This window comes from Xenopus laevis, chromosome 5L (genome assembly GCF_017654675.1).
Source record: "Xenopus laevis strain J_2021 chromosome 5L, Xenopus_laevis_v10.1, whole genome shotgun sequence".
In the NCBI taxonomy this organism is placed as follows: Eukaryota; Metazoa; Chordata; class Amphibia; order Anura; family Pipidae; genus Xenopus; species Xenopus laevis.
Window position 1 is genome coordinate 110,398,468 of NC_054379.1, and position 26,673 is coordinate 110,425,140.

General features: G+C 36.5%; 1 protein-coding gene across 8 annotated transcripts in view; it reads left to right on the top strand.

The window, feature by feature from the left end:
• lpp.L (LIM domain containing preferred translocation partner in lipoma L homeolog) overlaps positions 1 to 26,673 on the top strand; it is a 198,532-nt gene that overhangs the window by 75,919 nt on the left and 95,940 nt on the right. For 6 of the 8 annotated variants that reach the window (XM_041562334.1, XM_018262136.2, XM_041562333.1 and 3 more), the window contains 2 exon segments: positions 4,529 to 4,741; positions 22,319 to 22,431. In XM_041562334.1, coding sequence (XP_041418268.1) covers positions 4,540 to 4,741; positions 22,319 to 22,431 — 315 coding nt within the window. In that variant the 5' untranslated portion in view covers positions 4,529 to 4,539. 8 annotated transcript variants of the gene reach the window in all.

A 26,673-nucleotide genomic window follows, 5' to 3' on the forward strand; every position in this document is an offset into this window, starting at 1 on the left:
TTGCTGTCTTTTACCGGGTAGGTATGGGATCCGTTATCCAAAAAGCTCCAAATTACAGGAAGGTCATTTCCCATAGACTCCATCATAAGCAAATTTCTCTCTGTAATAATAAAACAATACCTTGTACTTGTTCCTAACTAAGATATAATTAATCCTTATTGGAGGCAAAATAATCCTATTGTGGTTATTTAATGATTTTTTAGTAGACTTAAAGTTTAGAGATCCAAATTAAGGAAAGATCCCTTATCCGCAAAACCCCATGTCCTAAGCATTCCAGATAACAGGTCCCATGTCTGTTTAAACATTGTGGATGTTCTCTAATGGTGCCTAGTATGAGAAAATCCTATAGTAAAGAAGATATTGCAAATTGTGCTCATGCCAATTACATCATACAGTAGAATGGCATAGGGCTTCATTTGGGAGGGGGTACACTGAGGAAGGAGGAGGAGGGTGGCTACAGAAACTTTTTGCGTCACTGTTGTTTCCTCCATAGTAATGCACTGACTACTGTTTATTACCCTGGATCAGGAGGAGTGTCATCTGTAATGTCTTTACAGCTGTGTCTCAGTATGCATATTATCAAGAATATTTGGAAAGATGCCTGAACAGGGCTTTCCAGCAATTCTCAATGATGGCAAAGTAAGGTCTGTTTGAGAAATGGTCTACTTAACAAAGGGAGAACCACCTGAGATATGTCAGTATAATCTACTGGGTCGCTGTGCTATCAGTATAATCTTCTTGTGTCAGGGTTCTATCAGGATAATCTTCAGGGTATTAATATAACTGTTCTACCAGTATAATCTCCTGGAGTCAATCTGATTTACAACTGTGACTCCTGTTTGGTAAACCCTGTTGCTTTTCAGGACTCACTAAAAAAAAATAGGGATAGCTGGGGTGGTATGTATTCTGCCTTCGACTCTTGACTATAAGAAATCATTGAGGTGCTTGTTGCCATGTTAAAACCTTACACCACTGTTTTTATACAGGTAATGTGAAATGGTATAAGCATTGTTTAGCCAGAGATTGAATCATCCTGGGCAGGTACCGGTAAATGCAACATGAGATATTATTATAATTAACATTTATTTATATCACCATATCACCATATCACCGGTACCAGAGACCACCCGTTTAGACTAGAAGAAAAGAACTTTCATTTGAAGCAACGTAGGGGGTTCTTCACAGTCAGGACAGTGAGGTTGTGGAATGCACTGCCGGGTGATGTTGTGATGGCTGATTCAGTTAATGCCTTTAAGAATGGCTTGGATGATTTTTTGGACAGACATAATATCAAAGGCTATTGTGATACTAAGCTCTATAGTTAGTATAGGTATGGGTATATAGAATTTAATTAAAAGTAGGGAGGGGTGTGTGTATGGATGCTGGGTTTTCATTTGGAGGGGTTGAACTTGATGGACTTTCTTTTTTCAACCCAATTTAACTATGTAACTATATAGCGCTAGCATATTTTGCAGGCGAGGAAAGGGGAAGTAGAAGGATCACTGGCACACAGGAGTTTAGTTAAGCAGGGCAAGCCCTTGCAATTTTATTGAATGCCTTCAATAAAATTGCAAGGGCTTGCCCTGCTTAACTAAACTCCTGTGTGCCGGTGATCCTTCTACGTACCTTGACTGGAGGGTTGCCGATTCCCCCATCACTGAGCACCAGGTAACTCTGTTGGGGTTTGTGAGGTGTGCGATTTTTCCAAATTGGCGAGGAAAGGGGAAGGCAATAAGACACAAGGTGTGGAAGTGGGCAGGATCAGAATTAAGTGAGAGATGTACTGTATGTGGTATTGCATTTGGTAGTTAAGCAGAGTGAGGGTAGGCTTCTCTAAAGAAGTGCATTTTAAAGATCTTTTGAAAGCAGAAAGGTTGGGAGAAAGTCGGACAGACCGTGGGAGAGAATTCCAGAGGAGGGGTGCAGCCCTTGCAAAGTCTTGATTGCTAGCATGTGGAGGTAATGAGAGAATATTTGAGTAGCAGGTCAGTAGAGGAGCGTAGCAAGCGGATGGGTGAGTATATAGAGATTAGATCAGAGATGTAGGGTGGGGCAGAGTTATGAAGTGCTTTGAATGTCGGGGTCATTAATTCTAATTTTATTGCGAACGCCGCCTCAGGCGGCATTACTGCCTGAACCGCCCCTGGTACCAAATGGTAAGGCTTTACTAAAGTTAGCTGTTTCTATAAAAATGTATGAAAATTCTGAAGAATCCTCTCAAAGCTTTCAGTTTACAGTGTATTAGGTTATTTGGTACCAAGATACATGAATCCTAAACATAAATGCCAAAATTAGCCAAACTTTTTATATATGCTGTATATTGGATAGTTACTTCAAATTCCTTTTTTTTTTTGTATGGAAGATTTTAACCAACCAGAAGAGTGGAAGGGAAAATCTAAAAAGTAGGTTTATTTCCCTATTGCAATGCTGCTATTTGTCATCACTAGATCACTTTAGTAAAGCTCAGCCTGGTAAAGGGCTTTCTTACAGCCTTCCATTAAAGTCAACAGGGGTGAATAATTCATTTCTCATGCGATGAATGTAGAGAATTTAAAAACACATCTCCGAAGAGTAATTATATCAAAATCTGTATAGTAATAATATTAATAATAATTAGTAGTAGTATTTGCTATTTTAATTTTTATTATTAATACAATCAAGAAAAAATAATGAAATTATAATAAAAAATTTATGATAATATTGTTGCTGTTATTATTAGTGTTATTCATACTATTGTTATAATGATTATTATTATTATCCCAATAACAGTACAGTACATTGGGAGGTTGTTCTTTATTTCATAGATTGAATTCCATGTATCTAATGTCACTGTTAAGCTGAGGACTTTGAAAGGTTGTTGACATCTTTGCAAAATCTTCTGATGTAGGAGATGGTCCCTAGCAATGGTAGCTTTTACGTCTGTTCATCTGCTGTCAATCCTCAAGTGTTGGTGAAATAGGTATCAGTGTAAGTCAATGACCTTTAGAAAGATGAGATGGGAGCAGCAGTTAAAAGTACAGCATTTTTGTCACTTTATCTAGTGGACAGTTTATCAGATCCTGCTGACAAAGCCTTTGTGCAAGTTTACTTCAATTAATCTCTAATGGCTGTGCTTCTGAGTGCTTTAATTTTTTTGGAATTAAAAGCATACAGTAGAAATTTCCTCAATGGATTTGGCGGTTTCCGGATAACATATCTTTTCAGAATCTTCATACCTTGTCTCCTAGAAAATCATGTAAACATTAAATTAACCCAATATGCTATTTTTGTTTTCAATAAGGAATAATTTTATCTTAATTTGGATCAAGTACAAGGTACTGTTTTATTATTACAGAGAAAAAGAAAAAAAAATATGTTTCGGATAAAATCCAGGAGACGGCCTTTCCCTATGTAAAAAGAACTCTTACTCTCGGATTTTCAATTAAATAACATGACAATTAAAACGTAGTACTCGTGGATATTTGGATTTGTCACCGGAAAATATGAAATGAGGTAATGTCCCACAGTTGAGTCAGTTTGCCACAAGTACTAAGCTTTACTTGGTAAAACCAAGACCAACCCCAGGGCCCAGTCCACAACAATTGTGTTTGAAGCAGCGAGGAAGGTGAGATGTAAGTGCGAGAGCACACGGGGGCAGGAAGTTGGTTGTGGGCAGGCCATTTGTACTGTTGGCTGCAAGCGGGATGGGTGCGGAGAGGGGCATCGGTGAAGGTAGCCTAGCGGCATGCAATTTTTAAAACAACAATGCAAGACAGGATCGCTATGAACCCTAAATCTTAAGGTGAAAATGCTGCCTTTATCTTGAATTTACAACTTTAGATATTTACTAAAATGTGTCTTATCTACTTGTCTAACCACAAAAATTTGCCTAAATTTGTTCAGAATATTTTCACAACAAACCTTATATTTACTAAAAATAATAAGTATGCTGTTTAGAGAAAAATGTGGCAAATTTGCACCTAGCATCATTTCTCTGTGAAAATCCACCAGTTATTTGTGGGGTATTAGTGCGGAGGATGTGCTGTTGACATTGAGATGCAAAAGTGGCTTTTTTTATAATGACAGCTCACCAGCCTCCAACTGTAGAAATTTCTCTTTGTGAATATTTCAAAGTGCTTGTGCTCTTAGTAAATTGGCAAATACTCATTGAAGAAATTGTACCTGGGGGAAAGATGTGAATTTACTTCAATGCAAAACTAATTAGCCAAAACTTGTCATACTTTCCTTTTAGTAAATTGGTGATATTTTTGGGTATTTTCACTTTTTATTCTTTCGCCCGTGTTAATATGCCCCATTGAGTTGTCCAATAAGTAAAAATATAGACCAGCTCTGTACAATGACTATGAGTAATGTTAACATAACTTTGGGGAGACAAAAAACATCAAAGAAGTACATTTCAAATATAATTTATTTCATTTTTTTTTCTTCTGTTGAATTGGGAGTAATCTATTTTATTTGCTTGATTGATAGGTTATTTAAGCCTAGAGTTTTGTTTTTTAAATTGTATTATTATTATTATTTTTTGTAGTATAGTCAAAGATGTCTCATCCATCATGGCTTCCACCTAAAAGCGCTGGAGACAGTGCTGGACATGTGACTGCAAGAATGGAGACCACTCAGGGATTTGGTGCTCCAAGTATTTCTGTGTCAACTCAACAGCAACCTAAGAAGTTTGCACCAGTTGTTGCTCCAAAACCGAAATATAATCCATACAGAGGTGGACAGTCAGAAGGAAGTGATGGTATGTTCATTTTTGGATAATGAGACGGGAACATTAAACCTTAAACTTAAAAAAAATAGATAAATGGTAGAAAATGGAAAGCAGTTGAAAAAAGTCTTTATTTCTGGTGAACAATCTGACAATAACTGAACTGAAAAAAAAAGTGTTTGGAAGGTGAATAACCCCTTTAAACCCCTATAAATAAGTGCTACTATTTCAAAGTACACAGAAAGCAACCTATATATTCTGCTAACCATTTTCCTGGGAACTCATTTATTTTCACAAAAGTAAAAGCAGATCGCACAGTAGCAAAATGCAGTGTCATTTTCAGTACATGGCACTTGAGTCGTGTATGTATTGCTGGGTTTGCAAAGAGATAAAGCAAGCCAATTGCTTCTCTTTGAGAGAAACATTGCCGACACTGTGCTAACAAACCTAACTTCCATGGACGATAATGGAAGATTTTGCTGAGCATTTTGTCTGATTTATGGAAGACTTGGTTTACAGCCGTAAATCTATGAGATAAGGCTCCACAAACACTTCCATTACAGTCCCTGGAATCAGTTGGTGCATTTGTTCACTTTAGGCATTGTTTCATCTCTAAAAGACATTCTGGGCTTGTTTGAACTTTTTATAAACTGAACACTCCATACAAATTTCAGCTACCATCTGTCAATCATAAGGCAGTTCCTAACCCAGTAGCAAGTAGACAATGTTTACTAGTACACTGGAATTGACCTATTTATAAAAAACTAAAAATAAACGATTAGTTAGGCTAAAAATGCTACAGCATATATTATGTTTCCTATTATACCAACCACCATAGCTCTTTAACATTGAATATCATTTTTGCTGATTCATAGCATGTGCTCTGGGATGCCGAATATCCGTTGCATACGTTTAAGGACCTATACACAATATACACAACTAGTGCATTCTACATCAACATCAGCATTCATAAATAATCAATCCTATAGCAACAACCTCTATCAGTGTTGAACGGGAGATCCAATGGAACACAGCAGGATCTGACCTCCTTTCTGCTAAGGTTTTGATGATTTCTGACCACCTGTGGTTATTTAAAATAAAGCATTTCTAAGTATTTCTAGGCGTATTTCTTTTTAAGGCTTTCGTTCTCTTAAACACAAATTCATTGCAAAACGAACTAATCCTAGCAACTGAAATTTTACACTTAACTGTAAAGAATGTATTATGTCGTAAAAGTATACTAAAAGCCAAAATGTAAGTTCTTTGGTTTTCATGGCCAACAAAAGGATAACTTTTTTTATTTTAATGAAATATCAAGGACAAAAAAAAATTTACTCTCTACCTGTCTAAGAGATAAATGTTCACGTGGTCTGTTGCTTCAATTTTTTTCTTACCTGATAACTATTTATTTGGAAATGATTAAAGGTGCCACATATATGCAGCTTTTAGGGACATTTTAAGTGATGTTATTAGTATAAAACACATTTTGTTGTGTTTTTATTAGCACATTTATTAAGTGCCTACAAATTCCACAGCATATAAATAAAAATAATAAAATAAATGAATACTAGATGTAACAAGAGATTTATGACCATATAAAGCCAAGAGTTTGTAGGCAGTTTAGGAAGCTGCAAGCACAAAAAAAAAGATATTTTTGTGCTCTAGGATGTTCCACATACTTATCTATTTAAATGCAGAAACTTAGAAAGTTGCAATAACACTTCCTCTTCAGTAAAGAAAATGTCTTTCTTAGTTAAAGCTTTTTTTTTTTTTTTTTTTGTAAACGAGGATCCCCATTTTGTAGATAGGAACCAAAATAAGTGTATGTTCTGCATTAATGCCTCCCTTGGTCCTGCTGTATCAAGCCAAGGGCAGTACACACTGCGGAGAGAAGCATCTGTGTCATGAATTACCCTGTGTACTTACAGCAAAGTCTAATACATCTTTCAAACATTAAGGAAAGGCATCTCTTCCCCACCCATGAGATTCAAATAAGATTCATAAACAGAATAGCCAGTTTTAACTAATGTTTAAATAAAAAAACTGTGGTCTTATAACAGCCTCTTTTATTTAAAAATACTTTTCTCGTAGAATTAATATCCGTTTTAAAGAATATCAACCAAAGTTGTTCTAAACTGTTTATAGAGCCTTTGCAAATCAATATTAATCTTGGCAGCAAACAAAAAGACCCTCTGCACTTACCCTTGAAGGTCAGTCTGCCCCTCTTTAAACTCCTGTGCTTGCAGTTTACTGCCCTTAATCGATGTGCAATATGTTTGCGGATTCCACTGGTATTTAATAAAATTTATGCCATTTTCCACTTTGGAATTCTAACGCCCCTGGAAAGTTTTTATCTACAAAAGCCAACTGACAGTTGAAAAGCAGACATTAACTATTTTACTTTTATTGCAGGAGCAATGATGTTTTTTTTGGAAATGGTTTTATGATTACAAATATGTTTCTATAATATGTGTTTGCAATAAATATATATATATATATATATAACTTTTTTATTAACACAAGCTACTGACTGATGTTTCAGCCCCCTTGAGGCCTTTCTCAAAGTTTCTCTTTGAGAAAGGCCCAGTGCCACTGGCAGCCATGCACGCACAAGCCATGCCTCCGCCATGTTTTACATAAGATGTGATATGCTTTGAATCATGAGCTGTTCCACATCTTCTCCATACTTTTTTCTTGCCATCATTCTGGTAGAGGTTGATCTTGGTTTCATCTGTCCAAAGAGTGTTTTTCCAGAACAGTGCTGGCTTTTTTAGATGTTTTGTAGCTAAGTCCAATCTAGCCTTTCTATTCTTAAAGGAGAACTAAAGCTTATTTATCCTTGTTTGATAGAATGCTAATTCACCTCATAGTGTAGGGAATCGCTAGGTTTTTTTTTTCTGTTAAGGCATTTGAACTTGTATAAATCACCCTTCTATCTCTGACCTCCGTGTGGGCTCTTCTTGGCATGTTTCAGCTATTGCGCATGCGCTTATACTTAACCCCGCACGGCTGCAATGAAAGAGGAAAAGAACCTATTATAAGGAGCATGCGCACAGTTGGAGACTATTGAACTGTGCCCCGGGCAGTGGGGGTGTGTAAGGGTAGGAATGCAGTGATATCACTGTAGAGCTACGGAGAGCCTTTGAAGACTGGAGCATTAGGAAAGAACAGAAGCAAACTTAAAGAAAACAGTAAGTGCGTTGAACTTAGTTTGACAATGCTGTGCGATGCAAAAAAATGTATTTTAACCTTTCCTTCTCCTTTAATGCTTATGAGTGGTTTGTACCTTGCAGTGCACCCTCTATTTACTTTCATGCAGTCTTCTCTTTATGGTAGACTTGGATATCAATATCTCAACCTCCAGGAGAGTGTTGTTTGGTTATTGTGAATGGGTTTCTCTTCACCATGGAAATGATTCTGTGATTATCCACCACTGTTGTCTTCCGTGGACGTTCAGGTCTTTTTGCGTTGCTGAGTTCACCAGTGCTTTCTTTCTCAGGATGTACCAAACTGTAGATTTTGCCACTCCTAATATTGTAATAGCAATTTCTTGGATGGGTTTTTTCTGTTTTTGCAGCTTAAGGATGGCTTGTTTCACCTGCACAGAGAGATCATTTGACCACATGTTGTCTGTTCACAGCAAAATTATCCACATACAAGCACCCCCTCAAATCAACTCCAGGGCATTCTTCTGCTTAATTGATAATGCCATAACGAAGGAATTGCCCACACCTGCCCATGAAATAATTGTCCAATTACTTTTGAGCCCCTGAAATGAAGTGATTGTGTTAAAAAAAGACTCCTCGCATTTTTATGCAATCTTTTTGTTCAACTCACTGAAATAAAGATGAAACTCTGCAGTTCAACTACACCTGAGTTGTTTCATTTAAAATTCATTGTGGTAATGTACAGAACCAAAATTGGAAAAAAGTTCTCTGTCCAAAGATTTATGGGCCTAGAATTGCTTTTTACATTCTACAGGGGCTTCCGTAATCGGGGGTTTTAATTCCTTCAGCCTTAGTGGATGGGTATTGCCACATATAATGCTGGCTAGAGAAAAAGTTCGAGTGTATAAATAGGTGAAATCCATATCAATCAATTTAATTGCCAGTGTCTGAAATGTGTATGAAATGTTTACAGGCCTTTAAGTCTGTTTGCATACATGGATGTAGGTACCCTGTTATGGCTCTCCCTACATTTGATCAGAATTTATACACTTGATCAGAAATTGATTCCTAACTATGACTTTTATGTCAACTTCTGATCTAGGACAGGCTGCTTACAAAGCTCTAATTGTGATATGCACAGGATTGCATACTATTCAGGGGCGTAACTAAAGAGGAAGCAGACCTTGCGGCTGCAGGGGGGCCCATGAGGTAGAGGGGCTTCATAATTGCCCTAATTCATATAAAATTGCAGTAAATATTGGTAAAACATGTCAACCTCTAGACATTTTGGGGGCCTAAAAAATTAGCTGTGGACCCAGTTATATCTAGTTATGCCACTGGTACTATTGGTAAGAAAAAATACTTATTCTGACTGCTGATGTGCTGAAGAGACCGCTTTTTGACATGTCTAGCCTTCATCTTAGGTATTATATTAAAGGGTGTGCCGTTAAGGCACCACCACTCTAAGACTGGTCTGGTCATTTGTATATTGTTCGTATTAAATGAAACCCTTCTTCCCAAAATATAATTGTTGCATTACTGGTATGTATATTTTCTGCTTGTTTCTCATAATAATCTGTACTTAGGCAAAGGTTATTTCACTGTTCTTTACAGTTAAGAAAGTTTCCTGGAAATATTCCCTTGACTATTATCAGGTCCTAGGGGGTTACAGCAGTGGGCACGTTCAGGAAATCTGACCTCATTTGCTTCCTCTATCTTACTAAGGAGACCCATTTGTTCATAGCTGAACTTCTGCAAAGTTATCATTTCAAATCTCCTAAAAGAGAAAATGTGATGTGTGTTCTCGAAAATTCCTTTTTCTTGCCCAAAGCAGCTTTCCCGTTAACCCCCACAGCTTCATACTCATTTAAATATGTATAGCAGAGTGGGACATCTGCATTTCACGTTTTAGGATCCACTTTTTTTGTATTAATAGTGATGAGTAATTATGACGTGTTTTCCAACTTTCATTACTTATTCAAATATTGCTGGATATTTGGCAGTTGTAGCTCTGTAATAACTGGAGATTTTTGCTACAATATGTAAACAGCTTTTCATTACTTTTCTAATACTTCTAGTTTTCTGAAAAGCATGCATTATTGGGCTAATCTTCCCTCCATGTAGCTGCATTCAGTCCGAAGCTGTGCCTGACAGTGTAGCTACATGGGGCTGCAGAAGAGAGTGCATCTGCAGGCAGAAAGCAATGGAGCCAACGCTCTATGTGACTTTGGACTTTTATTTTTAGTTTCCCACGAAGGCCAGTCAAGAGAATAGAATAATAATTTTTGTGATGGCTTCAAGGACGCCATTTTTCATGTTGCACTAAAAACTCATCTTGATTTACATCTAATTGAATTAACTGTTACTGCTCTAGTATTTGAATCAAAAAATCTTAAAAATACATACGTACAGACCCCATAGTATTCTGCCGGTGTATGTATGTGCTATAAGGTCTGTATTTATGTATTTTTTGGCTGTCATTTGCAAATAAAGATTATTTTTATAAGGAATTTTGAGATACAGGATCATTTTTGGATAACTTGGATTTTGCCCTTTGGTTCCGAGGGCTTATCCTGCTTTCCCTTTAGATATTGACTTGCCTTATATGTTTCAGATTACTAAGGATACTTTTGGTTTGAAGCATATTTGAAACATATTTGAAATTGCCACTCTATACTTATTCTTGTAAATCGCAACTTTTGTAATACCACTGACAAATTAAAGAAATATGCTATGAACAGAAACCTGAAAACAAAGTGTATTGTTAATTTAATTAGTATTGATAAGAACAAAGATTTATAGGCATTTTTTATTTTCTGGCTACATTAACACCATTACAGCAGATGATATATTATAAAAATAATTTTACAATGCAGATTTCTAATAGCTTTTATACCTAACATGTCTTACCTTAAGCTTAAGACAAAATGATCTGTGGTCCCCTTCCGTCATTCAGTAACAATAGTTACCCTTTTTAGGCACCTTCTTTATATGAGACTGCAGCACTCAGATCACCATAGTCTGGATTTACTGGTTTGTGTTCTAATATGTGAAGCCTGCATCAAGTCCTCACCTAATACCCCGAGTATAGACAGATCAGATGTAAACTGTACTCTTCTTAAAAAGATACTGACATCAGAAAATAACCTTTTTTATAATGCTTTTACATTACCTTTCTTACTACCCTGTTCCTCTGTGAGGGGGCTGCCATATTTGTGCAGCAGTAGTTTGTTGGCATTAGAAACTTTAACTGACTAGTTGAGAAGGGACAGTCAGGTTGGCAAAACAGTCAAGTTTAGGAACTTCAAGGGACAATTACTTACAAAAGCAGAACCATCAGTGAAAAGCGATCAACATGATCTATTCTATAGGTAACTTTTAAATGGATTGTTCACCTTTAAGTAAACTGTTAGTATGATGTATAGAGGGATATTCTGAGACAATTTGCAATTGGTTTTCATTTTTTATTATTTGTGGTTTTTAAGTTATTTAGTTTTTTATTCAGCAGCTCTCCAGTTTGCAGTATCAGGCATCTGGTTGAATTACCTTAGCAACCATGCATTGATTTGAATGAGAATATGAAATATTAATAGGGGAAGGTCGGAACAGAAAGATGATAAATAAAAAGTAGAAATAACAATTAATTTGTAGCTTTACAGAGCATTTGTTTTTAGATGGGGTCAGTGACCCCCTTTTGAAAGCTGGAAAGAGTCAGGAGAAGGCAAATTATTCATAAACTATAAAAAAAAAAAAAAAAATGAACACCAAATGAAAAGTTTCTTAGAATTGGCCATTCTATAACATACTAAAAGTCCACCTGAAGTTGAACCACCCCTTTAATGTAGATAATGAAAATACATTTTTTAGTATCAGTATCACTTTAAGGCTAATGACACAAAGGTTGTTTTCTATACTTGGCTTATATACACCGGTGGAGAATAGGCAGTCTGCTACCTTCAACCCTTTTTGCTGATTTTAGTGTGAAAATTCATACTTTAGTGTTTGTTGGTTTTGGGTGGATTATAGGGGGATTTTGGAATAATGGGGTGTGACTGGGCAGGGCTAGGCCCTTTTAACTAAATTGTATAGGGATCCATAATTCATGATTGTGGCCCTGCTGAGTAAATGGCCCATGTACCATTAGATTAAAGCATAATTCTGCTCTAATGCTATATGGGATTCCCCAGAAGCATCTCTCATTTTTTTATTTGCATATTTTATATTACTTCTTAATTTGTTTTTCCAGAGAAACTTTAACATCTTTAAAACATAATCTTCTCTGTGTAAATGATATTGTGACATTTAAAGTCCTCATTCCCCATTTCCTCATAATTCTTTAAACATCAAGTCTAGTCCCTTTCTTCCTCTATATACGCAACTACCTGACATATCAGATTTGCCACTTCTGCATTTTGCTTCTCCAGTAAAATATATTTTTTATTTATTCTGCAGTATTCATTGCATGCTTGAACAATATATTTTTTACAATTATTAGCAAGTATGTATAAAAAGGAGCATATTCTGCAGCAATGCACAGTTGTGCATGGCAAACATACAAATATTGACCAGTACAGGAGGCAAAGAGGGTCCTGTTCATTAGAGCTTACAATATAGAGAGACACAAGCAAGTAGAGTTTTTTTTTTAATAAACAACACTAGCGCAACATTTGATGAGGGGTGCACTTTCTGTATTAGCAAGCAGTTAGATATATGAAAATTCTTCTGTATTTGTCATTAAGTAATATCTATACTAGGGCTGCAAATATTCTAAGTATATGACTGATTATCCAGAATGTGCAGAACCGGGGGTTTTATGGATAAGGGGTCTTTCCTTAATTTGGATCTCCGTACATTGTCTGCTAAAAATTATTTAAACATTGATTAAACCAAATAGAATTTTTTTTTGCCTCCAGTAGGGATTAAATATATCTAAGTTTGGATCAAGGAACTGTCTTCTTATTACCAGGAATGGGGAAATCATTTTTTAAAATTTGAATTATTTGATTAAAATGGAGTCTATGAGATATACTTTTGAATTTGCCGCACACCACTAACTTCATGTTACCGGGTGCATCCATATCCCAAGCCGCTTCCAAGCCCAACACTGCAACAGTGTTCAATACTTCTGCAAATAAATGTGCTAAAGGCATTGCCTAGCTGAATTGGTGTGCTTCTTCCCTACTTTGGATTGTCTATGAGATATAGCCTTCCTGTAATTTAAAGCTTTCTGGATAACTGATCCCATACCTTTATTTAACCCAAATCTTGCCTTGACTGATCTTCGGGCTGGGCTTCAAGGAGAATCCAAGAGAGCAGGCATTATGTCCAAATCTGCTTAAACTACTAATGGGGACAACTCCATATTTTAGAACCCCTTTGCTACAGGAATGGTTTATGACCCTAATGAAGCCCATCTCTGTATACCCTAAAGCCATTTTCAGATTTAAAATTGCCCCCCAGATAATGCAAATAAAGAAAATGTTCTGTGCAGTTACCAAAAAACTCTTTGCTCTTTAGCTTCATGTGGACAGCAGATTCTGGACTTACACTTGCAGATTTTTGTCTGTAACACTTGTGTTTTCAAGTAGGATACACGTCTGATTTGTCACTGTCAGTGTTCATCGATGATTGTTTTTTGTGTGCAACATTAAAGGGGATTTTAAAAACCAGGAAAATTACCAGCAACAATGATTTCCCGTGAAACGTTTGCAAAATGGGACTTTCCCTGTAAATTATGGAATGTTGGCAACTTGTGAAATTTGTATCTGAGCTTTTCAAAATACTCACTAAATTGCTGTTTCTTGTAATTTAGCTTTAGTGACTCTAATGTGGCCAACTAACTCTAGTTTCCAGTGCCTGTTTTAACTGACTGAGTATATTTTTATTGGGTATGTCCCAGGTATAGCAGAGAAACCTTTAAATGTTCCTCTTACCAGAACACAATAGTTATCGTCTGTTCATCCTCTGTAAACTATAACAAGGTATTGTTCATACTCAACAAAACCATATTAATCATGTCAGTTTGGCACTTTATAATGCTTATAGGCTGCACTTCAGAGTGGCAGTACTCCAGTTACTTAAGCATCATTTATTCACACCTTATGGTTATTGGTTCAAGAATTGAGGTGTAATGGTGAAGGCATACACTAACAAATAAGATATGATTTATTGCAGTCTTTAACTACGGTATGTAATATAAGATGCACTGTTTACTGTGCATTGATACATAGTTTTTAATAGCAATATTGGAGAGCTGAAATTTCTTTCATTTTTCTTTTTTGATCTGTAGACCTGCTTTAAACTCTGTGTTTTTGATGTAAACTGTTACTAGAACAGTGACTTGTAGCTTGCCACCTGCTTGTGCTTTGTTTTAACTTTATCAACTTTATTTCACTTTTGCACTTTCAGTATCCCCAGCGTATTTCCATTTCTAAGTAGGGTTTCCACTGATTACCCCTAAGTAGCCATTTAATAAGTTCATCAAGTCTGCATTCATTATTTAGATGTTTCCCTTTGTCATACAACCCTGTTTCCAAAAAAAAGTTTTGACACTGTCTAAAATGTAAATAAAAAAAGAATGGGATGGTTTGCAAATCGTTTAACCCATACATTTTAATTGTAAATAGTAAAGAGACAACATATCAAACGTTGAAACTGAGAAATGTTTGTTTTCTGAAAATATATGCTCTGTTGGAACTTGATTTCAGGCAACAGAAGACTGGAAGAGTTGTGTGTGCTAAAAAGATCCCAGAGAGTTTGGGTCTCTCTGAAGTAAAGACCAGGAGGGGTACATCACTCTGTGAAACACTGTGTGGAAATATATTGCATCCATCTTGTAATCTAACTACACAATTCCATAGCGTAAATTGCAAAGAATTTAGGGATTTCATCATCCACTGTAAATAACATAAAAAATTGTATAAAAACAACACGATTCTTTAGTGGAAACACTGCATGTGTTCAGGACAACCATTGCCAGTGAACACAGTTTGTAGCTGTATCCACGAATACAAGTTAAAACTATACCATGCAAAGAAGAAGCCATATATAAACACTGTTGCCTTCTCTGGGCCCAAGCTCATTTAAGATGGACTGAGGTAAAGTGGAAAACTGTACTATTGTCTGACAAATCACATTTGAAAAGCTTTTTGGAAGTCCTAAACGCTGCATCCTCCAGCCTGAAGAGGAGAAGGACCATTTGTTTATCAACACACAGTTCAAAAACCACCATTCATGATGGTATTGAGGTGTTTGAGTAGCTTACAAATCTGGGAAGGCACTGTCAATCCTGAATGATATAAAGCATATACCACGTTTTTCAGGGAAGGCCTTATTTCAGCAAGATAATTCCAAATTGCAATCTGCAAGTATTACAACAGCATGGCTACATAGTAAGAGTCCAGACCTGACACCCACTGAAAATATTTGACGCATTATGAAAGGAAAATATCACAAAGGAGGCCCCAGACTGTTGAGCAGCTGAAATCCTATATCAGGCAAGAATGGGGCAACATTTCAATCTTAAAACTACAGCAATTGGTCGTCTTAATTTCCAAACAGTTACAGCATGCGGTTATAACACTTGACAAAGAGCCACAATGCTCGAAACATGTTGTGTTTAATAAACCTTGCAGCAAAGTTTCTGCGGTTTTGAGCCTGTTTTGTCCACAACTTTCACAGAAACTGCATGCGGTTATAAGAAGAGGTGATGTAGCACAGTGAGAAACATGGCACTCATCCAACATTTTTTTTGAACATGTATCAAATTCGAAATAAGCATACATTTTTCAGAAAACAATAGTTTAAGCATTTGGGGTTTTTTTCTCTACTTTACAGTATAATATAAGGTCGAAATGATTTGCAAGTCACCCCATTATTTTTTTTTTTTATTTTTTACATTTTACAGTGTCCCAACTGTTATGGAAGCAAAGTTATAAGTGTAAACTGCAATTTTTCTATTTCCCTATAGAAAATGTATCATAGGTAATAGCAATTCGTAGCCATTGTTTTCACACTTCCTTAATGGCTGCTCTCTTCCTTCAGAGCCACCTCCTTTCAAAACCTACCCACATCACTACCTTGAATACACTTCCTCTTCTTCCATAGTACTGGCATTTTGTTCAGCTCATACTCTACAAAAAACTGTCCTCCATTTCTTAAAAACGTAATGCCAAATACTTTTAGGGGAATTCATAGCTCTGTGAGCTGCTGAACATATTAATCTTGCTTCAGTCCTTCTACTAAGATTATACTGTAAGCTGTAGTGGGTGTAGTATATAACTGTTATATATGGGAAATGTACAGCAGCACCATGAACTGATAGTAACTTATAGGGCATACTGCTTTGTGGGCTGCTAGTTGCCATTAGTGATGAGCGAAATTTATCGCTGCAAAAATTACGCCTGTAGACTCAGTCTAATGGGTGAAAAATTTGTCTCAAAATTTATTGCGTGTCAAAAAAAACTGTCCCATAGATTTCAATGCATTTTGGCAATCTTTGGTTTCCCTAAGTTTTCGGGTCACTAGTTGCCATTTTAACATAAAGGATAAACACTGCAGGTGTGCACCTTGTGCATGTAGACATTAGGAGGGGACATGACAACTATGTTGCAAACTCTAGTATGCCATATCTCCCTAAATTATTTGATACCAGCAACTTTAAGTGATCAGAAGGATCAGTTCAGCCAAAAACCTTAAAGAAACAGTTTGCAGCTTCCTCATGCCGGCGGAAATCTTTTGATGGGTGGGACAAGTGTACCGTAAGTGTTCTCTAATTCTGGTAACAAGTAGTCAGAAGATAATTCGTTATCTCACCTTGTGAACTCTCATTAGTTTTAACACGCTACGCCTCCAACCATTCTCACATCACTGAAATTAGTAATTGCTTTTCCTTATATGTCAAACCGGGAATCTTGAATAATTAATCCCAAATAAAATGAATTCAGTTGGCCCTTTTTAATTAGATTGCCTGCTGATGTTTGTTATGAGAGTCTTTCTTTTCACCTAGCTCAGAATTTGGCTAAACCATTTAGGACTTAAACAGTTGGTGACCTTTACTTGCAGAATAAATCGATAACCACAATATTTCAGCTACCAGTTGGTAATTTGCATGATTTTTACTTAAAATTAAAGCCTTTATGACTTTGCAATTACATAATATTAAATCTGTTTGTGTGAAAAAGAGGACTGTAGAACACTCACAGAGCTGCATGGTTTAAGCTGTGAAGAGTAGAAAAATCAAAGTACTCAACCAGTTATTTAGCACCCTCTGCAGGTAATAAGCACCTCTGCAGTCTTGTGGTTTCTCCAATGGAGCTCTGTGGAGTTGAGCTGAGTGACATGGATGAATGAGCATAAGTAGTTTGTATCTAAGCTTTCAAGCATAACAAAGGTTTGTATAATTTTTGTGTAGAGTCAGAATAATCGTCCCCAAATTTTTTGTACCATGGTGATTTGTTGTCTAGTCAACCAGGCAGGTTAGAATGCTTCTGTTGACTGTCGATAATATCTCTGCATGTATTGCCGATATCAATGGGTGACTGTCACTACTATTTGTCGGACATAATGTTCATACGATTGCTGTCGTATAACGATATAATTAATGGCCAGAAAATCGTCTGATTTGTTATCTTTCTTTATTTAATCTGAATGGTTAGTTGATCGTTATATTGAAAGGAACAATATTTTGTCATACAAAGAATAAAATCTGCATGTCTATGGCCAGCTTTAGTCTCTGCTATATAGTACTATCATATATTAATTTCATATCGATAAAGAAGAGAGAATTATGAAATTGTCTTGCAAGGTTCAAACCAAGGGAGGCATCCACAGGTCCTTGAGAAAGGTCACGCTGTATTGACTTTGAGATTAAATCACTTTGTGATTAAATAAACATTTTATTTGTTTTTGAAAGAACTGTAGAGTGCATTTATTTTTGCCTATGCGGATATGGAATCCGTTATCCATAAAGCTCAGAATTATGGGAAGGCCATCTCCCACAGAGCCAATTGTAAGCAAATAATTCTATTTTTTTAAAAAATGATTCTCCTGTTCTTTGTAATAATTAAAACAGTAGCTTGTACTTGATGCTAACTTGGCTACATGAATTCATCTTGGTGGCAAACCAATCCTGTTTATTTACTATTTGAAGGAGTCTTATGAAACTTATGGTGATCCAAATTAAATCCCTTATCTGGAAAACCCCAGGTCCCAAGCTTTCTGAATATACCTATGTATATATAAGGATATCTATATAATTATATCCTCTTCTGTCAGTCCTCTGATTTTGCAAGAACATGCACAGTCAAAGCTGATGTAAGATCTGTTGGTAAACAACAGAGAAGTATCTGAAGACATGAGAAAATTACCTTTGAGCTCTGCTGTGCACCTCTACAGATTTATGTCAGGTCAGTGCTCTGGGATGCATTTAAACAGAATAAATGTTGCAGGGAGGTAGCGTGGAGGAACCTGAGTATGGGCTTGGCTTTAGTTCTTTAATTACTAATTACCTGATTTCTTTTTATGTGTGAGAACACAGACAGCACAGAGAAATGAGGCAGCTCATTAAACAGAGTTCATTATCTTTTCTCAATGGGCTAGGTACTTGGACTTAACAATCACCTTCTTCTGCCATAATGACTTCAGCGTTCAGGGGTAAAGATAATATGATAGTCACAAACCTTGGAAAGTATGTATTAGTAATTACCTTGAAGAAACTTTACCCAGATTTTTTTTAAACTGTGAAAGAAAATGGAATTCTAAAAAACTTTTAAATATACATTAAATAACACAATTTAATAGTTTTAACATTATTACTAAATACATGCATTTGAAAGCATTAATTGTTCATGCCATTCTGTTCTTTGGTTCTGCCTCCAACAATATATCAGAAGTCAGTTCTTCTGCAGGTCCGTTAATCAGCTGGCTGCTGAAACGTTGTTTCTCGGAGTCATAACAATTAATGCAGTATATGCGGTATGTACCTGACAAAGCATGGTATATATTTACCTGTTGGAGAACTTATGGCAGTGCCGTAACTAGAGGGGGGCGGGCCCTGGTGCGTGACGCGCAGCCGGGCCCTGCCCCCCCTCCGTACATGACTGATTTCACTGCTGAGCGGGCTGCCGGGGGGCCCTAAGGGGGTGCGGGCCCTGGTCCACTCGCACCCCCTGCTCCCCCGGTAGTTCCGCCACTGACTTATGGCACTATATATATGTGCTGGAGTAGTGCAAGGCATGGCACTCAAGTTTTTAACACACACAAAAAATGCTTTTCGCTAAAAATGAGACGTGATTCTCTTATATTGACTTTTGTTCTTAAAGGAATTGTTCAGTGTAAAAATAAAAACTGGGTAAATAGATAGCCTGTGCAAAATAGAAAATTTTTCTAATATAGTTAGTTAGGCAAAAATGTAATATATAAAGGCTGGAGTGACTGGATGTCTAATATAATAGCCAGAACACTGCAGCTCTCTTGGTTTACACTGACTGGTTACCAGGCAGTAACCAATCAGAGACTTGAGGGGGGGGGGCACATGGGTCATATCTGTTGCTTTTGAATCTGAGCTGAATGCTGAGGATCAATTGCAAACTCACTGAACAGATATGTACCATGTGGCCCCCCTTCAAGTCGCTGACTAACTCAGAGTTATAGAGCTGAAAAGCAGGACGTTGGATTCTGGCTGTTTTATTAGACATCCAGTCACTCCAGCCTTTATATATTACATTTTTGGCTAACTATATTAGGAACATTTTTTATTATATTATCTATTTACACAGTTTTTATTTTCACACTGACTGTTCCTTTAATTGTATCTATAAAGAAAGCACGATCAGGAAAAATATAAAAATTTTATATATAAAAGGTGTTGTTTACCTTTAAATTAACTTTTAATATAATATTCAGTGTGCTACTAGTGTGCTAGAGAATTTGCAATTGGTTTTCATTTTTTATTATTTGTGTTTTTTGAGTTAATTAGCATTTTATTCAACACCTCTACAGTTTGCAGTTTCTGCAATCTGGTTGCTAGTGTTCAAAGTACCATGTATTGATTTGAATAAGAGACTGGAATATGAATAGGGGAGGGCCTAAATAGAAAAAATGACTGTAATGCCAATGCTGGGCAGATGTTCTCTCTGAAAGCAATCTGTAGCAACCAATCAATGATTAGCTTTTTTCCAACCAGCTTCAGGTATAACAATGACAGCAAAGATTTAATTGTTTGCCATTAGATAATAGGTGCATTTTGCCCATTATTGAACTGAAAAGTGTTTGCTTGCAGATAACGTTGCTCCAGTTGCAAACTGTTGTCAGCCAGGATCTCTCTCTTGCCCATTTAAAAGTGCCCATTTAATTTTAGCCTAAGGGTTGTACATTTGGTTTGTTTTAGAATATAGTACTAAACTATTGACCCTGTTATAGCTATGCTTTTTGATAGATTATTTGATCTATCAAGTGTTCTGCTGTGCAAATCTGAATACAGTTACATTTTAAGAGAAAAAACTGGAGTAGTTCCACTGTTTGGGGCTTTTTGGATCCTCACAGTCACAATTTAAATCTGACAACTTCCATATTGCTTGGCTTTTTTCAAGTTGCAGTGAGGCAGGGTTTCAGTGTGTTCAGCAGCTGCTGTGCCGCTATTCCCTTTTGTTTCAAAGCACAATAACAGACACAAATTAAGTTGTTCTTAATGAAATGTTACTCTGTAGCCATGTCGCTATCTGGCAGTATTTCTAATAAATGACAAGCACATAACAGGTGGTTGGAAAGTATTTAGATACAAACACATCCTCCCACTGACTGTGCTAATTAGACATTTCATTTCTGTCACTTATTCATAGAGCTGTGGACCAATATACAAAACCAAAGTATGACTCTGTGCTGCTCCCTCTTAACTTACTTGATTGCAAAGGGTATCCATTTTGATCCCAGCTTCAGTACATCCCTTGCAACTAGGAATTATATTTTCTGATCAAAGGGACTCTCAGCACTTTAAGAAAGGCATATTGTGCAGGAATGATCTGGTCTAGATTTTATTGCATATACCTGCCATTAGTCCTACAGATATTGTTTTTAACTGCTCATGGGCTTTGTCACCTAAGGCTAATGTGACAATATGCAACACACACACGCCTGTGCCACTGGTAGTTTATGGTGTACACAGCACCTCACTAAACCAATTTAATGCAATTTTCTCCCCCTTTTCAAAAAACCTGCTATTATTATTAGCCATATTTTCTTATTACCCAATAATTTGGGACTATTCCAGATAAACTGATTCTTGTACTTTAAAGGAGAAGGAAAGCTACGGAGGCATTTTATTGCCAATAGATTAGCTGCAGTAGTGCAAGCTATAACACTATATTTATTCTGTAGAATATTTTACCAGACCTGAGTAAAAAGCTCTAGAAACTCTCTGTTTGTTTAGGATAGGAGCTGCAGTATTAACATGGTGTGACATCACTTCCTGCCTGAGTCTCTCCCTGCTCTGGGCTCAGATTACAGTAGAGAAGGGGGGGGGGAGAGGAGCAAACTGAGCATGCTCTTGCCCAGGGCAATGAGGTTTAAGATGAAGACAGGAAGTCTGATACAGAAGTCCATGTGTACACAATAGAAGGAAAGAAATGCTGTGTTTCTTTTGACAGGGGACTCAGAGCAGCACTTCTTTGGGGGTATACTGGTTATATTTAGATGGACCTTTCTGTTAAGGCTTACTTAGTTTTAACCTTTCCTTCTCCTTTAAAGGGGGCAAGTCATCCTAGGAAATAATGCCAAATCCTTTTCTATCATGTTAATTTAAAAAAATTAGCATTACACTATATGAATTATAGAAACGTTGTTCTTTTCAGTCCATGAATTCACAATCACAGCATATAAGAAGGGGCCATGTTGTTGACACTGTTATTAAGGCAAGTTTTCTATGACCCCAACGTTATGTTTATGTGCAAGAGTGGACCTCATGCCCATGCACTGGCTGCACAGTTAAAGAGGGTGAATGAGAGCACTGCTGTGACTTCTAGAAAGTGCAGAGAGTAAAGTGAATGTCATTTACTGCCACACCTCTATGCTAGAGGCATGGCCGTCAAAATATGATTGACTGCTCAGATTTTTAAATACACTTATAACAGTTATGGATGTTTTAATTTAACAAAAGGGTTTCATGTTTAATTCTCAAAGGACTTTAATTATACAGCTTTTTATGGGTGACAAGTCTCCTTTAAGCCTAGAGTCTTTTACTGAGAAAGGATCAGTAATTAGCACATTAGGTTGAGGAAGGACAAAAGGGGTTGTCTAAAGGGTGGCTGAAATTTTCAACAGACTTACGTTTCTATTGAGTAATAGTGTGAGCTTCCTGTGAGAAGCTTCCGTTAACTTTCTCAATAACCTTTTTTTTACTGTAGTACAAAGTCTTCAAATAAAATAATTGTTTTACCCTTTTTTTCAGGGGATTTTCCTCCACCACCTCCACCTCCACCTGAGGATAATCTTCAGCCTGTACCTACATTTGGTAACCTCCCTCCTCCGCCAGGTCTTGACGAAGCAATGTTTAATGTTCAGGTAAGATGCAGTGAATAGCATTATACAGCAGATGTGTTGTACTTTCTAAGGCACTCCTACAGCTGGGAACTATTAAAACCATCTCTAGGGATTCATTTTTTCCAACACTTTTTTTCATATGCACATTGCTATTTTTGCATTGCCTCAAGGTTTTTCAGCATAGCAATCATCATAATTTTGGTAAACGAATATGTGAGCCAAAATGATATTAATAGCATACAGAGGATAACCTATTCCACAGTGAAAACAGGCTGCTTGATGTGCTATGCTAAACTGGGGTGAATGATCTGTAGCCTGCCAGCAACAACAGTTTAACAACATCAAAAAGGCAACTGTTTGTCTATGCCTGTACTAAACCCATGGCTATGGTATCATTTAAAGATTCTGTGAGTTGAAGTTCTGTCATTTTTACATTCTTGACCAAGCTCAATGTTTGACACTCAACAGGTTTGGTTTTGACCATAGGCTACCAAAAACAAAGGCAATAGGCTTAAACATTGTTAAGGTAAGTCTATGAAGATTCTCATTTATCCAGGTCATGATATACAGTATCTAGTAGATAGAATTGACATCCTTACTCAAATGGCTTCACAACAATTCTTGGGGAAAAATTGAGACAAGTTGCAATTGGTTTTGATTTTATTATTATTTGTGTGGTGTTTTAGTTATTTAGTTTTAGTTCTCCAGTTTTTAAGTTCAACAATCTGGTTGCCAGGGCCTGCTAGGAGACAGGAATATGAATAACAGAGGATCTAAATGAAAAGATACAAAGTAGCAATAACAATACATTTGTAGCTGGTAAGAGTCAGAAGAATAATTATGAATAATTCAAAAACTATAAAAAAGAAAGATGGAGACCAATTGAAAAGTTGCTTCGAATTAGCCATTCTATAGAATGCTAAACGTTAATATAAAGGTGAACAACCTTTTTAAGCTAATGATGGTCTCAGATAAATAATTTCAATAGTGCATTATCATTGGTTCCCTCTTATTAATGTCTATGTTCCATGACATGGCTTCAGATTATCCAATTACCACATTAGTCCAAATTGAAAGGTTCTCTGTAGATATTGTAAACATTGGAAATGAGCTGACACAACTGAATGCATGCAAATCAATGCTTGTACTTGTTTTTTAGTGGAATATTCAGGACTGCAAGCAATTCAGTTGTGCAGCCGAAAGGTTAGGAAAAGCTTTGGGTGCCTAATTAATGTAAATCAGCTTTACATGACATTATATTGTTTTTTGCCTTAGAAGTGTATATTGTCTAAAAGTGCTGCTTTTCCTTCAGTCCAGTCCAGAACCAGGAAAAAATGTGTAACTTTACACTGGTATCAGTATCTATTCTGAAAATAATTTCTCTTTTTTCTATATGTATATTTGTAGTAAACTTGATGATTGATGTCCAGTTGAGATAACAAATAGTTTGAGACAGTTTGACTTATTGTCAGAATAGAGCTAACTTTATTGAGATGCCTGCAACATGAAGCTGCTTTCCATTGCCGGATTTATGTAGAAAGCTATTTGAATATTCTCAGGTCTCTGTTACAGTGGCTAATTTTAATAGAAGATTTATGTATTATGACTTGCCTTTGTATGTGCTTCTTGCCTTTAACCATAAAAATGAGCAGACATGCTAGCCCATCTGTTCTGCATTTTTTTGTTCTTGTGTTTCCCCAATGATGAACAAATAGCTATTTTGAGGAAATTCTAAATGTCAGGCTTGATTGAATGTCTGCAGTCTCCTCCTTTGCAGCTAATTGTGACAGAATATCGGGCAACTGGCAGTCTTGCTATCTGACAAAAGGGCAATGATATTGAACAGGTATCTATACTAGGATGTAAAATATGGAAAAATCCAGTTATAAAACTCTTTATTCATTGACAAAATGTTAGATCTTTATAGCATGTGCTATTTTGCAGCATCTGGGTTAGGTTTCTTAGCTTTGACTTGGCAGAACACTCTTCTGATGGTTATAATGAAATGTTGAGAAAGTAAGCAGTTTAATACTTCCCTGTGTCTCCAAGCTGCATAAAACATATTTTATTATGTTTACACCTCTAATTTTGGATTTGGTCATTAACCATTTCACTGCCAGACAAGTGACACAATTCAGTTACACATACTACCATACAATGTTGTGCTCTTTAACTTTTGGGGGGGAACCTTTAGTTACCTTGGAAAACTATTTATTGTAGAGAAACCTAAGCTATCAAAATATGCTGGAATTTCTGTGTAAATCTACTTCTGTTAGAGATGAGGTCATTTTACTTTCACTGTGGGCACAAAAGCATGCAAGTAAGGCGGCCTATGGACTTCTAAAAAATTAAAGAAAATTCTTTTTTTTTTCTTAAAAAATATGTTATGGAGATTTTTGACTTGTATAGGTTAAAAACTCAACAGTACACTACTAAATTTCTAAAGCATAGTTTCAGAAATCTTGCTTACGCTCGTTTACAGAAACAAAGTTTACTGCAGGAAAGAACACATTCTGATGAATCCAAATTGGGTAACTATGTCCATCTGCTCCAGATTTGCCAATTGCAATGATTTCCTCAAGTTATTAGTTTTAGTTAAATTGTCAAAGCTACCAGTTTACAGGATCTTTTCTTCCACAGGTGCCAACATCCTAAACATATGAATGACAGGGCTCTACTGAACATTTGTCATTTCAGCTATTGCAAAAGCAACACATTTACTCCATTTTATGTGGAATAAAACCATGTTTTTGGAAATATGTTAATTTGCTGAATTTATCTTGCATAATTTCTTACATACAAGGATGAAACATCTTAAATATGAATGTTAGGTTCTACTAAACACTTTAATGCCCAATATGCCGAGGTTTACCCTACATGACACTTAATTATGTTACAGATGTCCAACTTTATATTAATACTTTTGGGTTCAGATTGAAATGCTTGTGAAGATATTAGGGCTCATTCATGAGTGCAATGTGTTTTAATAGATACAAAATTAAGTACAATTATGTTACATAGTTCAAAAAAGACAAAAGTTCATCAAGATCAACCCCTCCAAATGAAAACCCAGCATCCATACACACCCCTTCATATTTTCACATAAATTATATATACACCCATATTGATACTGTAGAGTTTAGTATCACAATAGCCTTTGATATTATGTCTGTCCAAGAAATCATCCAAGCCATTCTTAAAGGCATAAACAGAACAAGCCATCACAGCATCACCCGGCAGTGCATTCCACAATATCCCCTCGCAAGCACCTTTTTCCATAGAAAACAACCCCAACCTTAACAGTTTACCCTCATAATTTGTCTTCCATCCCTCTAACCAGTTTACTTGCACGTCTCTGCACTCTCTCCAGCTCATTTATATCCCTCTTAAGGACTGGAGTCCAAAACTGCACTGCATACTCCAGATGAGGCCTTACCAGGGACCTATAAAGATGCATAATTATGTTTTCATCCCTGGAGTTAATGCCCTTTTTTATGCAAGACAGAACTTTATTTGCTTTAGTAGCAACAGAATGACACTGCCCAGAATTAGAAAACTTGTTATCTACAAAAACCCCAAGATCCTTCTCATTTAAGGAAACTCCCAACACGATGCCATTTAGTGTATAACTTGAATTTATATTATTTTTACCAAAGTGCATAACCTTGCATTTATCAACATTGAACCTCATTTTCCACTTAGACAAATCACTCTGCAAAGTGGCATCATCCTGCATGGAACCTATAGTTCTGTACAATTTAGTATCATCTGCAAAAATAGAAACAGTACTTTCAATGCCCACCTCCATGTCATTAATAAACTAGTTGAAAAACAAAGGACCTAGTACAGAGCCCTGCGGTACTCCACTAACAACACTGGTCCAATTAGAAAATGTTCCATTTACCACCGCTCTTTATAGTCGATCTTTTAGCCAGTTCTCTATTCAGGTGCAGATACTGTGCCAGGCCAACATTCTTTAATTTAACTAGTAACCTTCTGTGTGGCACTGTTTAGCAAAGTCTAAGTAAATCACATCCACTGACATCCCAAAATTGAGGTCCCTGCTTACCTTCTTATAAAAAGAAATTAAGTTAGTCTGGCTGGCACAAACTCATAGTATTGTGAAGAGTGAGGGGGAGAGGAGTAAACTGAGCATGCTCAAGCCCTAGCCCTGGAGGTTTAAGCTGAAAACAAGAAGTCTCATACAGAAGCCCATGTGTACACAATAGAAGGAAAGAAATGTGGTGTTTCTTTTCACAGGGG